Here is a 14,032-nt window from a genome sequence, read left to right as displayed (position 1 = left end):
TCAACAAATAAAAAGTAAATGTTAGTGAGGGACTAGTGGAGAAGAGATCCAGTAGAACTAAAAGACAAGTCATTTTATGTTTGGTTGCACTCAGGTGTTGCACTCTGAAATTAGCAGATCTACAAGCTCACAGCGTTTGAGCTTGTAGATCGGCTATTTTCGGCATGCAACCAAGTGTAAAATTATCCATTACGACGCCATCAAGGCACCGCCAAAATACATTTTAGTCGACTAAATCAACTGTAGATTTAGTCGACTATAATTTCATATTTAGTCGACAAAAACTAGACAAAACCTAAACATTTCAGATGACTAAAATATGACTAAAACGAATGAAATTTTATTCAAAAGACTATGACTAAAGCTAAATAAAAATTTGCTGTCAAAATCAACACTGCTTTATTGTCCCCAAAGGGATATTTGTCTTCACAGTCTGATGAAGTATGAATTGGACTTAAGGCTCACCATTAGAGTCTCCATTGACAGAGGGGCTGGTGGGGAGCTCTGTCTCTGGCTCTGTGGAGTTGCTGGAGGAGTGTGAACGTGCATCCAGGGCAGCCAGGGACTGGAGCATGCTGAGAAGGCTGTTGGACGAGGGCAGCTGCAGGTACTTCTCTGGAACATAGCCTACCTGCCCACTACGATTTCTGGCCTAGAAAAGTGGGAAATGCATAGTATAGCATGTGCATTTATTAATATTAACCACTTAACCCATTAAGACCTGGAACGCATCTGTGTCATTTCTTGATTTGAGCTAAAAGCATTATTTTTAGGGTTGTCCGATATTGGCTTTTTTACCGATAACCGATATACCGATATTGTCCAACTCTTAATTACCGATACCGATATCAACCGATACCGATATATGCGGGGATTATTGTGATTAGGGTAAGCTCAAATTTCATATCACACACACCATATACAGTAAGAACTCCTGTAACTCATTTATAAAGCAAAAAAAAATAAAAAATGTTTTTTTTCAAAAACCGATACCGATATTTTCCCGATATCAATTTTTATGCTAATATCGGCCGATAATATCGGGAGGCCGATAATATCGGACATCCCTAATTATTTTACACTTTGGCTATTCAAAAACAGCAGATATACAAGCTCATAGCGTGCACCGAGTGCCTGTAGAGCTTGTAGATCTGCTATTTTCGAGAAAACGTGAAAATGTGTGCAAATCTTTGAATATATACAGTATATTATTTTAAAGCAATTTTTTAAAACTCAAATCTTTGCGTCTGGGGGGTCCCTGGAACAAAACATTTTGAGATGGGGGTTCGGCGGCCATCATTTTGGGGGTCCTTGACATGAAAGAGTTTGAGCACCACTGATGTAGAAACATACGTTTTTCAGAATACTGTTGGGATTTAGAAGACATTTGTAGAATCGGCTTCAAGTCTTAATGGGTTAAATCCTACTTTGTTGAACAGGGTCCCCCAGGAGTCTGTACTTGTTCCCCTCCTTTTTTTCTTTTTTTTTTACCTCACACATTTTACACTGAAAATAATATACATTCCCCTGGACTTTGCTGGTGTTAATGTATCCTTGAGCAGATTCTTCCAAATTAAGAACCTTGTATTTCTTTTAGGAAATGATTGCTTTATTTAGATAAGACAAGTGTCTCAGGAGGTCTGTTTGGGAATTGGAAGGTTCCCGGTTTGATTCCTGGCTCCCCCTGGGTTAGTGTCGAAGTGAGCCCTTGAGCCCAACACTGAACCCCTAACTGCCACCGATGAGCAGAATGGTGCCTTGCATGTATTCCCCTGTCGTCAGTGTGTGAATGTTTTTGCTCTCCTTTTTTTTATGTTGGCCAAAGTAGGGATGCCAGGGTTAACTAATTAAATATACATTTTAAATTCAATTGTGATATCATCATTATGCATGCATTTAATTCAGTCTAACCAGAAGCAGGGATAACACACATCGCCACTAGCCATAAAAATGAATGACCACGGGGGGATAAAAGCAGAAGCATGGATTCCCCTCCATCCCCACCCAGCTAATCCAACCCTGTACAGAGGTGTAGTGTACCTTGACCCAATCCTCCATGTCTCCGTCATCGATGACCTCCAGAACCTCCTGCTCCTCAATGGTCAGCTCGTCTGGCTGAGATGACTGTAAAGGCACAAGGAAACAAACAAGGCTTCATGTAATAAACGTTAACTTTAATGGCTAGAGCAGCAATCCCCAACTAGAAACAAAATGTGCCTTCTTAAATACCTCATAATTAAACAACCACTCCAACCTCTGGCCGCCATCTTCCCAGAATAGCTCAGGTTTTTGTTTTTGCATTACATCAAATAAAGGAACCCTCAAATCGTCACACAGAGTACAATAAAACATAAAATGGAATACTTATTCGTTACTTATTAGCCCCTCAACTCCCCATCCCATTTGGTGAGCTCAAGCAAAGATTATTATTAAAGATACGCCATCCCACTAGAGGCAAAATGGTACACAAATCACACAAATGATCTCCTAAGTGGGCGCTGTCTAATCTCGCGAACGTCCTATGTTCATGGTGCTAGATCCTGCGAGAGTGTTGCTGGGACAGAGATAATAAAGTCGATTTTCTCCTGATTTGTCTCTCTGAAAAAAGCCATTTTAATTCAGTAACCATGGGGCTAAAGAATGGTTCAGAAGCTGCGTTCACGTTCACTCTTCCATTGGAAATAACAGACTCCAAACCTGCTTTCGGTCTCCTAAAAGGGCGTCCACCTACTTCACGCAGATACTGGAAGTAAACCAGAGATGGTATGCCTTTCTTTTCTTTTTTTCGTCTTGGGCTCAAGCCAATAGTATCTGTTAATGCTCCCAGTCTCTTAAAGGGGCAGGCACCCACCACGTCACACGGATACAGGAAATCAATCGAAGATGGCTAGTCTTGGTTTCCCATTGTCTTTGGCTGCGTGCTGGTTGTCTTGCACGGAAAATAGCCCGATCGACAAGCTGGGCTTGAGCTTGTCGGCCGGCTATCTTTTTGGTGCGAGACATACTGCACAGCCAAGTTTAATCCATTCAGACCAGGAAAGCATCTGTGTCATTTTAAGATTTCTCTGGCTATTCAAAAGATAGCAGATCTACAATCTCATATGAGCTTGTAGATCTGCTATTTTTTGAAAAATCGTGAAAATGCAAATCTTTGAATATATATATGTGTTTAAGCGAACATTTGTACCGCAAATCTTTGTTTCTAGGGGTCCCAAAATATTGTACAAATGTTCACTTAAAAATATATATATATTCAAAGATTTGCACCCATTTTCACGAATTAAAAAAAATAGCAGATCTACAAGCTCATAGCGCGGCACTCGGTGCCGCGCTATGAGCTTGCATATCTGCTATTTTTGAATAGCCAAAGAAATCTAAAATGACAGAGATGCGTTCCCGGATTGAATGGGATAAGTCAGGGTTCAGTCACAAATGCATGCGAACAGTGATTCTACCTTGTAGGAGTAGAGAACTTTGCAGGTGAGAGGGTAGTTCCTCAGTGTGCTGGACGGACTGGAGCTGCTGTCGTCCAACACTTCTCCGCTGTCTTCCGTCTCCTCTTCGTCCTCTCGCTCTAAATCCGCTGTGCCCTTGGGGAACAAAGCGGCAGATGTGAGTCTAGGGTTGCCAACCGTCCCTTGAAATATGGAATCGTCCCTTGTTTGGAAACTAAAAGACTTATTGAACTGATAAAGGGACAAACTTTGTTCGTTGTTTTTGGGAGTTAATCAATGACACACATTTTTTTTAAACAGCTCATATACATATCATATACATATCATCATATGTACATATCATATACTATAATGCAGGTTGTTAACCACATATACCCTTTAGACTTAGTAAACTGGTCCTGAGTTGTGTCTGTACTTGAACCACTTTTTTCTGTCAACACCAAATCTCTTTGCCAATAGCCAATTGTGACGTTTTGTGAGCTTGTAGATTTGCTATTTTTGGCTAATGATTCCCCCACAATATGGATGCTGGGGTTCAAGTGGTAAAGGTAATGTTCTAAAGCTGTACATATACAAAGAGAGATTTCATCTTTAGCTGGGCGTGCCTTATTTTTCTTGAGAATAAGGGACACTCGGCTGGATGTCCCTTATTTGAATTTCGATTAAATTGATTAGTTCGATTACCTGTCCCACCCTTACCGCATATCTTCGCTGTCTGAGAATTGTTATGTTTTTTTGGAAATGAATGCCCAACTTCATCATACACAAGTGTAACACAAATGTAGTGAAAATAAGCGATCTACAAGCTCACAACGTGTCGCTTGATCCGCTATTTTCACTATTTTAATTGTTTTGACATCGTCATCGGCGATATGTTAGAACGAGTGCAGTGATGCGTGAACTTACGGACAGCGAGGGGTCTGTGGCGTTGAGGTTGGCCCAGCGCTCGTTCTCCAGCTCCTCCATCACCTGGTTCATGGCGCTCTTCAGCCACGTCTCCACGGCAACGCCAGCCTGTCGCAGGAGGTCGAGGCGTGCCTCCGCCTTCACTTTCACCGTCTGTGACGCCACAGTGACATCATCAACAGGAGACAACCGTAAATAACATGGCAGAGACAATCTGAGATGACTGATATACTGGTTCTCAAAGTCGGGTCCTGAGATTGTACAAATGGAACCAAACTTAAAGGAGTAGTTCACCCAAAAAATTACTTATTTATCAATTACACACCCCATGAAGCCTTGAATTTGTGGATTTGTTTTGCTTTTGTCGCATTCCTAAGCCAATAATTTGATGACCGGCGGTCTCTCTGGTAAGAGATTCAAAGAGTCTACTTTGAGTCTCCTACCGGATTAGCACCAAGATTAGCATCAAAGATTAGCATCTTTCCGCCTGTAATCAAATTATTGGCTTAGGAACGTGACAATAACTCATGAATTAAATGCTTCATGGGGTGTGTAATTGATAGAAAATAAGTCATTTTTTGGGTGAACTACTCCTTTAATGGGTTTCATTTGTACACTTTTAAAGTTAAAGGTGCAGGAAGTCATATTCCTTTGTTAAAATAAGTGTTCTCTACATTCTGATAATAATCATTGCTATAGACTAGAGTGGTTCTTCAGGGGTCGACCGAATCACTCCAGATCTTTAGTAAACAGAAAATACATTTTCAGTTGACCAATTTTATCCAATCAGGAGAGAGAACTCATACAGGATACAGGATAAACAAATGCAATTGGTAGTGATGACACAAAGAAAATGAGCACACTATATCTTTGAATAAACACTGATGGTTTTACAGTGTAGTTTGGGGGTCCCAGAGATTACTTTAAAAAAAAAGTATCACATGGGGGTCCTTGGTCTAATGCATGATAAACTTGGGGTCCTTGAAATTCAAAAGGTTGAGAATCACTGTGATATGAATTGAGATGAGAAGTAGAGAGGCAAAGAAACACGATACTTGGAATGTGGTGTTCGAGCACGTTTAACAGGACACTGTAAGTGTTGCCATGTCTGCTTATTATAGGCGACGTTGGGCTTGTTTCCCGGTAAAGTCGCTAGTAAATATTGGTTGATCATTGATGGGGAATCCAAGCTAATAGAAACCATGCTTTCTCTTCCTGGAAATGTAGCATGCTATAATGGAAGCCATTGTTCTCGCGTAAAAAAAAAATCCTTTTTGAAAAAAGAAACCTGCCCTAATGATGATGTCACTGGTAGGCGGGTTTCTGAAGTGTCCACAGCCCTCCTCTGAGACACAGACCGAGTAGAAAAAAAATGGCACCGTTTTATCATGAGCATTAGTGAGGACCAATTATATGAAGATAGGTTGAACGTGGGTGAAGTCGTCCTTTAACCCATTGAGACCTGAAGCCGATTCTACATGTTTCCTAATCCCAACGGTATTCTGAAAAACGTATGTTTCTATATCAGTGGTGCTCAATCTTTTTCATGTCAAGGACCCCCAAAATGATATGTATTTGGCCGCGGACCCCCATCAAAATATTTTGTTCCAGGGACCCCCCAGAAGCAAAGTTTTGAGTTAAAAATGTTCACTTTAAGAGGGGGGCGCTGTTGGATAGGAAGCATGTAGGACGTGTTTCTCAGCGGCTCCGTCTGAATGTGACTTAAACTTTCTTTTTGCACTATCTAACTTTTTTTTTGACCAATATAAACCATCGTTAGTACCTTTTTTTTCTTTTGACACATTATTTTTCATTTAAAAACGAGCAATGGCCGATAAGAATGCGCGTAAGCAGCGCACCGACCGGGCTAAAGTTCAGACGACAGAGAGCGGGGAAGCTAGCGCGATGGTGGAGCAACAAGCTAACGAAGCTATGCTGCAGAGCATCAAGACAATGATGGACGAACTACGGTCGGACATTATTTCTAAATTTGACTCCATCATCGCGGATACTGTCAAGAGAGAGTTGAGTGGAGCTCTGCAGCCCATGGAGAATAAAATAGACCAACAAAGTCAATCTATTATGGAACTGGAGCGCTCGGCGACGGACCAGGACGGTACGGTGGCTCATTTACAAGCTACTGTTACCATGCTAACCGAGCTGGTCAAATCTCTCTCCGATAAATGCGAACAATTGGAGGGGCGCAGTCGTTGGCAGAACGTGAGGCTAGTAGGCCTAGCCGAAGGGGAAGAAGGCTCCCGTCCCACTGAAACTGTGGCGAAAATCCTGAAAGATCTGCTGGCTCTGGACGACCTACCCGTTTTGGACCGATGTCATCGCAGCCTACGGGCCAAACCTAAAGATGGCGAAAATCCTCGCCCTCTCATCATGAGGGTGAATATGTTTCAGATCCGTAACCTGATTCTGCGCCGGGCTGGGGAGTGCTCTCCTCTCTCATACAACGGTAAGAAGTTGTCGATCTTCCCCGATTTCACCCAGGCTGTGCTCAAGAAGAGGGCCCTATTTGCGGCCGTGAAAAAAGAATTACACTCATGCCCTGGTGTGAAGTTTGGGTTAATGTTTCCCGCAGTTTTGCGCATTACTCTTACCGACGGCCAGACGCGCAGATTTGAAGATGCGGATCAGGCAATGGACTTTGTTGTAACAACTCTTAAAAAAGTTGTCGTTCCTGACGAAGTTGTATAAGCTAGCCGGCTGGTTAGCTGTTTGGCTAGGCTAACTGGCTAGGCTAACTGGCTAGTTAGCCGCTAACTGGCCGTTTCGAGAAGGACTACAATTCCCATTCAGATAGTCGAGGTTGACTCTTAAGAACTACTTCCGGTTCAACCGGAAAAACATTGGTCATGGAAACTACATTGCCCAGACGCCTCGGGCGTTGGAGCCGCGAATACCGGACTACAACTTTCATTCGCCAAAAAGACTACATTTACCTGGCGCCTCGGGTGCCACAACAGGACGGACTACATATTCACAATGACTACGTTTCCCATGTGCCTCGGATGCAGTGGCTTTGACGCCTGGATTATATCCTTTGTTCATCACGTGAGTTGCCTTGACTGCAGTTGGATGGTTGTGAGGAGGCTTGACTTCTCTCCTATGCTTTCTTGTCTCCCCCCGTTTTTGTTTTGTTTTTTGGTCTCATTATGGTTTTGTTCTTTCTTGAACTAATACATGCAGGTTAACTGTTTTAAGGACTGATGTATTTATTTTAGGTTGATATTAAGGGGGGGGGGGTATTATATATTTTTTCTTGTTTCCTTCTCGATTGCGGTTACAATAGTTTGGATCTCGTCATTGTTGTTGATTAAATAATAACAATTGATATTTCATATTTTTATTTTTTCAAAAATTTTCAAAAGTTAAAAAATTATTTTTTTCAAAATGTTCAAAAGTCAAAAAAAAATATATATATATTTTATTTTTTATTTTTATTTATTTTATTTTATTTTTAATTTTTTCAAAAAAATCAAAATTTTCAAAAAGTCAAAATTTTCAAAAAGTCAAAAAATTTCAAAAAAAAAAAAAAAAAAAATCAAAATTTTCAAAAAGTCAAAATTTTCAAAAAATTTCAAAAAGTCAAAATTTTCAAAATTATTATTTTTTCTTGTCTTTTTTCTCTCTCTGTGGTTACTGGGTATGGGCCATCTGTGTAGTGTTTTTTATTTGCACCTTTGTGAGTTGAGCTTTTACGGTGGACAGTGGTCTAATGGTGCCACTCATGTGTACCCTTTGATGGTCTTTTTTTGGCTCATTTTTGCACTAAGTACCATTTCTTTTTTATCTTTATTTTTGATACATCCAATATTTGGTTTGGTTGTAAAGGTTACTACACTAATGTGCATTTGTATTTTTTTATACTTTTCACTTATTGTCACATTCCCTTGGAGTCTACGCTTGAGTAGTTTAGGTAAGGTGAACTACTATGTTGCGTAACAGGGTATTAGTAGTGTTAGGGGTGGGGGGCGCGCATCTCTTTCGGGGGGTTGCTTCTGCCGTGTGTGTGGGGTGGGTTGTGGGTGGGGGTGGGGTATATGTGTTTTTGGTTTTTGTTTTTTTTCATCAGTCTAACATTGGTCTTGTGATCCGTTGCAGTGCTGTGCCCCTGATATACATAGCATCCCTCTGGTTTAACTATGGCCCAATCTAATTTCGTGGCAAAATCTGGTGGGGGTGAAATTCGGTTCACTAGCTTTAATTGTAAGGGGCTTAACAATCCTATAAAGCGCAGTAAGGTATTGCATCATGTTAATCAGTTGGGAGCACATGTCATTTTTTTACAGGAGACCCACCTTAAGATCTCTGATCATTCGAAACTTAAGAAGAGTTGGGTTGGGCAGATTTATCATTCTTCTTTCTCAGGCAAAGCAAGAGGTGCAGCTATTTTGCTACATAAGTCTGTTCCTTTTCAGCTTTCAAATATTACGTCTGATCCTAATGGCAGATTTGTGATCATTACTGGACAGATTCATAATACTCGTGTGGCCTTGGCTAATGTTTATGCTCCCAACTGTGATGATGATGCCTTTTTTACACGCCTTTTCTCCAAGCTGCCTGATATGTCCTCACACCATTTGATTTTAGGGGGTGATTTCAACTGCTGGCTTTGCCCTCGTCTGGACCGTTCGTCTACCAAGGTCCGCGCGCCCTCAAAGTCCTCTAGAGTAATACAGTCCTTCATGTCTGAGTTTGCGGTGTCCGATGCCTGGCGCTTATTCAACCCTTTTAAAAGAGAATACTCTTTTTTCTCACATGTTCATCACACTTTTACCCATATAGACTTCTTTTTGGTGGATGATAGGTTACTCTCAGATGTTTCTGCGTGTAAATATGATGCCATCGTTATATCTGATCATGCGCCTGTCTCCATGAACGTATATTTCAAGAACTTTACAACTACAAGAGCGCCTTGGCGTCTTAATACTCGGCTGCTCACTAGCGAGGGTTTTGTCGATTTTGTTTCCAAACAAATAGATTTTTTTCTAAGTTTCAACAAAACACCTGATGTTTCAGCCTCTTTGTTATGGGAGAGTTTGAAGGCATATATTCGGGGGGAGATAATCTCGTACGCTAGGTTTGAGGAGAAATGCCGAAAGGATAAATTGGTTCATTTGTCTCAACGTATATCTCAAATTGATGCTGTTTATGCTGTCTCCCCTTCTCCAGAGCTTTATAAGGAGCGCCTTATTGTACAGGCAGAATACAATGTTCTCACTACAAATCGTACCACTGAACTTTTGATTCAAACAAGATCCAGGTTTTTCGAACAGGGGGATAAGGCTAGTAAACTGTTGGCGCATCAATTACGTCAAATTTCGACCTCCAACCTGATCCCCCAAATTCGGTCCAATTCAGGCATTACCACCAAACCATTAGAAATCAACAACGTTTTTAAGGAGTTCTACTCCACTTTGTATTCTTCAGACCAGGTTTCTGACACTGCCTTTGGCTTTTTTGATAATCTAGACATTCCCACCATTGAGCCACCTGTAATTGAGGAAATGGAGAAACCAATCACTTTGACAGAACTTAGTGTAGCCGCGTCGAGCCTACAGAGCGGGAAATGTCCGGGTCCGGATGGCTTCCCATCTGACTTTTATAAGAAGTTCTTTCATAAGTTAGGCCCGTTACTGCTGGACATGTTCAATGAAGCACTTGAGCTTGGATGTCTTCCCCAGACTCTTAGCCAGGCCTCCATTTCCCTTCTTTTAAAGAAAGGCAAAGACCCTCTTGAGTGTACCTCCTATCGCCCAATAAGCTTATTGAATGTGGACTTTAAATTACTATCAAAATTGCTGGCATCGCGCCTGGAATCTATTCTCCCATCAATTATTTCTCCAGATCAAACGGGGTTTATTCGTAACAGGCATTCATTCTCTAACCTCAGGCAGTTGTTTAACACCATATATAACCCCTCCCCCCCCAACACTCAAGAGGCTTTGATATCATTGGACGCAGAGAAGGCATTTGATAGGGTGGAGTGGAACTATCTATTTCATACCCTGGGGCAGTTTGGTTTTGGTGAACGTTTTATCTCCTGGGTTAAGTTGCTTTATTCATCTCCGCTGGCTTCGGTTAGGACAAACAATGTTCAATCTGAGTATTTCCGTCTTCACCGCTCCACCAGACAGGGCTGTCCCCTGAGTCCGTTGTTATTCGCAATCGCCATCGAACCACTTTCGATAGCACTTAGGGCTAACCCGCTCATCACTGGTATAGTTAGATATGGTTGCGAGTTGAAGGTTTCACTTTATGCTGATGATCTCCTCTTGTATATTTCTAACTTACCCGTTTCGGTCCCTGCTGCCCTGGCTACTCTTAAATCTTTTGGTCAAATATCAGGGTACAAATTGAACCTGGACAAAAGTGAAATATTTCCCATCAATAATGAGGCTAGGAACTACTCACTACATGACTTTCCCTTTAGAATTGCTCAGGATGGGTTTACCTATCTTGGAATCCATGTCTCGCGGGAATATGAGGATCTCCATAAGACAAATTTTGCTCCCTTACTGACAAGAGTCAAAGCGGACTTCGATCGGTGGTCCTTACTTAATCTATCTCTTGCGGCACGGATCAATTCGGTTAAGATGAATATTCTCCCTCGGTTCTCCTATCTGTTTCAATGTATTCCCCTTTTTCTCCCCCAGACCTTCTTCAGTAAATTGGATGGCATGATCTCCGAGTTTATCTGGGATAAGAAAGTGCCGAGGTTGCGTAAACAATACCTACAAAGACCCAAGTATCTTGGAGGAATGGCTCTACCCAATTTCGGGGTGTATTATTGGTCTGCCAATATCCGAATTCTCAAATATTGGATCCAATATGAAGCCTTTGATCCCCCCCCAACGTGGCTGGTCATGGAGTCAAACTCGGCTGGACCCGTAACATTGTGTGCTTTAGCACATTCCCCTATTCTTTCCTCTACCTCTCCATACACTAAGAGTGTTATTGTTAAAAAATCTTTAAAAATTTGGCTCCAATTTAGACGCCACTTTGGTCTACAGTCTTTCTCTACTCGTTCCCCAGTGGCAGCAAACCATGTTTTTCATCCCTCTCTGGTGGACGGTGCTTTCTCAATGTGGTCAGGCTTGGGCATTCGTGCTTTCAAAGACTTATATGTTGATAATGTTTTTGCATCCTTCCAGCAACTTCTGGACAAATATTCAATCCCCAGACAACATTTTTTCAGATATTTGCAGGTCCGTAGCTTTGTGCAAAGAACATTTCCCACATTTCCCAATCTACCTGCTGACTCTGTTTTAGACATTTTTTTAACTCCGTTACCATCTTTGAAGGGTGCAATCTCATGTATTTATGATGACATTTGTTGTCTACGGCCTGAAAACTTGAACTCTATAAAAGCTCGTTGGGAGGGGGACCTGGGGGAGGAAATAACAGATGAGGTTTGGGATGCGATTCTGCTACGAGTACATGGGTCTTCTATTTGTGCGAGACATGCTCTCATTCAATGTAAGCTTTTACACCGTGTCTATTATACCAAAGACCGATTGTCAAGGATCTATAATACTGTTTCTCCTGATTGTGATAGATGTCATCAATCTCCGGCAGACCTCATCCATATGTTCTGGCTTTGCCCATCTATACACAAGTATTGGACAGAGGTCTTCCAGTCCTTATCTGGGATAGTGGGGAGAACGGTGGAGCCTACTCCTTTAGGTGCGCTGTTTGGGGTTTTCCCCTCACTGCCCTCCCTCTCTAAATTGGAGAAGGATGCTCTGGCCTTTGTTACTTTATTGGCTCGGAGACTCATTCTAATTAATTGGAAATCACCTACTTCCCCCTCTCACACTCATTGGTTGAGAGACATCTTGTATTGTCTAAAACTGGAAAAAATAAGACTCTCATTGAATGGCTCCTCCAGTAGGTTTGAGAAAGTATGGGGTCCATTCTTTCAATTTGTCCGGAATTTGAATCCATCTTTGATCAGAGATACGGATATATGAGGTCTGGTGGAGCATTTATGTCGGGTTTGCTGTGGCGGGGGTGTGGTGCTGTAAAGCGGATTTTGGATGTGATATGGATATGTATTGTTTGACTGGTGTTTTTGTTCTAGTTCTGTTTGTGTTTGTTTTTGTTTTTGTCTTGTTCGGTCTGTGTTTGTTTATATATCCTTTTATATGTATATATATGTTGTATTAATTTTGTGTCTTTAATTTTATGTTTTCATGTCTTGGGGTGATAATGTAATCCGTATTGATCTTTTTTTTATTTTATTGGTTGCTTTAAAAAGCTTTTCTGTACCTTGCTATATATGCCTTTAATGCTGAAATCTGCTATGGAAAAACCCAATAAACAAAGTTTAAAAAAAAAAAAAAAAAATGTTCACTTTAAAATAATATATATTCAAATATTTGCACACATTTTCACGATTTTTCAAAAATAGCAGACCTACAAGCTCGTAGCGCGGCACTCGGTGCCGCGCTATGAGCTTGTATATCTGCTATTTTTGAATAGCCAAAGTGTAAAATAATGCTTTTTAGCTCAAATCTAAAAATGACACAGTTCCAGGTCTTAATGGGTTAAGGCTCTATAAACCGATCTCCACATCGCTCTAGTGAACAGAATACAGGTAGATGTACATGTTTAGGTCAGTATATCAATTCTGTCAAATGAGGAGCGAGAACAATATTGTATCAGCTTCAATATAATATTTGTTCTGCTCATATTTTTTGTTTCATCACTTCCAATTTCATCTGTTTATCCTGTATCCTCCTCCTGTATGAGTTTAAAATTGGTATCCCGACCTCAAAATGTATTTTCTGCTTACTAAAGATCTGGAGAAATTGTTACACTCTATATAGCAATGATTACTACGAGAAATCGAGAATATATAGCTAGTTAACGCTAATTTTAACAAAACTATATCACTTACACCAAATTTAAAAGTGAACACATTAATGCATTACTAACTACAATCCAATAATATGATTGTGAAATGGGCTATTCTGCATAATGAGTACTTTCACGTTTAGTTTGGTGCAGTCTGTAAGTATATTTTGATGCCAACACTTTTGTACTTTAACTGAAGTAAAATTCTGAATGCAGAACTTTTACTTGTAACAGTGTTTCTGCTGTGTGCTATTGCTACTAAAAAATAAATTAATGCTGAGGGCAGTATTGGAAGGAAGTATTCAGAGTTTGGAGGACTTACCACTGTGTAAAAAACATTTTGTTACAAGTAAAAGTCTTTACTTAAGTCAAAGTACAAAAGTATTACCAGCTAGATATACTTATATATAGTAGCAAAAGTAAAAGTACTTATTATGCAGAATAACCATTTCAGACCATATACGTACAGTACATCATGGTATTGGACTATAGTTATTGATCATTAACCACTTGAACCCTATTTTAAACTTTAGCTAATTTCGAAAGATATTGATGAATGAAGAATAATTTTATTAATTATTAACAGTAACTAGGAGTAACTACAGTTTTCAAATAATTGTAGTGGAGTAAAAAAAACATATATTGTACTATATAAGTACAGTTCTTGAGTAAAAGTACTTAGTTACTTTACACCACTGGCTGAGGGTAGATGTCTTCAGTAATGGAATAGCCCCCCTAGGCTCTGTTCTCAGTTATGTTCAGTGAAGGTATCAGAAATGATGTGGTAAGATATACAAACA

At 40.5% G+C, this 14,032-nt stretch overlaps 1 protein-coding gene across 1 annotated transcript in view; it reads right to left on the bottom strand.

Annotated features, from left to right (window-relative positions):
- Positions 1 to 14,032, bottom strand: part of LOC311057937 (F-BAR and double SH3 domains protein 2-like) — a 57,711-nt gene that overhangs the window by 5,563 nt on the left and 38,116 nt on the right. The window contains exons 13-16 of the mRNA XM_084075147.1: positions 4,362 to 4,514; positions 3,456 to 3,590; positions 2,041 to 2,124; positions 466 to 652 (exon numbers count right to left, since the gene is read on the bottom strand). Of these exons, the coding sequence (XP_083931273.1) occupies positions 466 to 652; positions 2,041 to 2,124; positions 3,456 to 3,590; positions 4,362 to 4,514 (559 nt within the window). The remainder of the gene's footprint in view (positions 1 to 465; positions 653 to 2,040; positions 2,125 to 3,455; positions 3,591 to 4,361; positions 4,515 to 14,032) is intronic.

Source organism: Gymnoscopelus microlampas (assembly GCF_963454915.1).
Source record: "Gymnoscopelus microlampas genome assembly, chromosome: 12".
Classification (NCBI taxonomy): Eukaryota; Metazoa; Chordata; class Actinopteri; order Myctophiformes; family Myctophidae; genus Gymnoscopelus; species Gymnoscopelus microlampas.
Note: the sequence above shows the minus strand (reverse complement) of the source record. Positions and strands in the feature narration are given on the sequence as shown.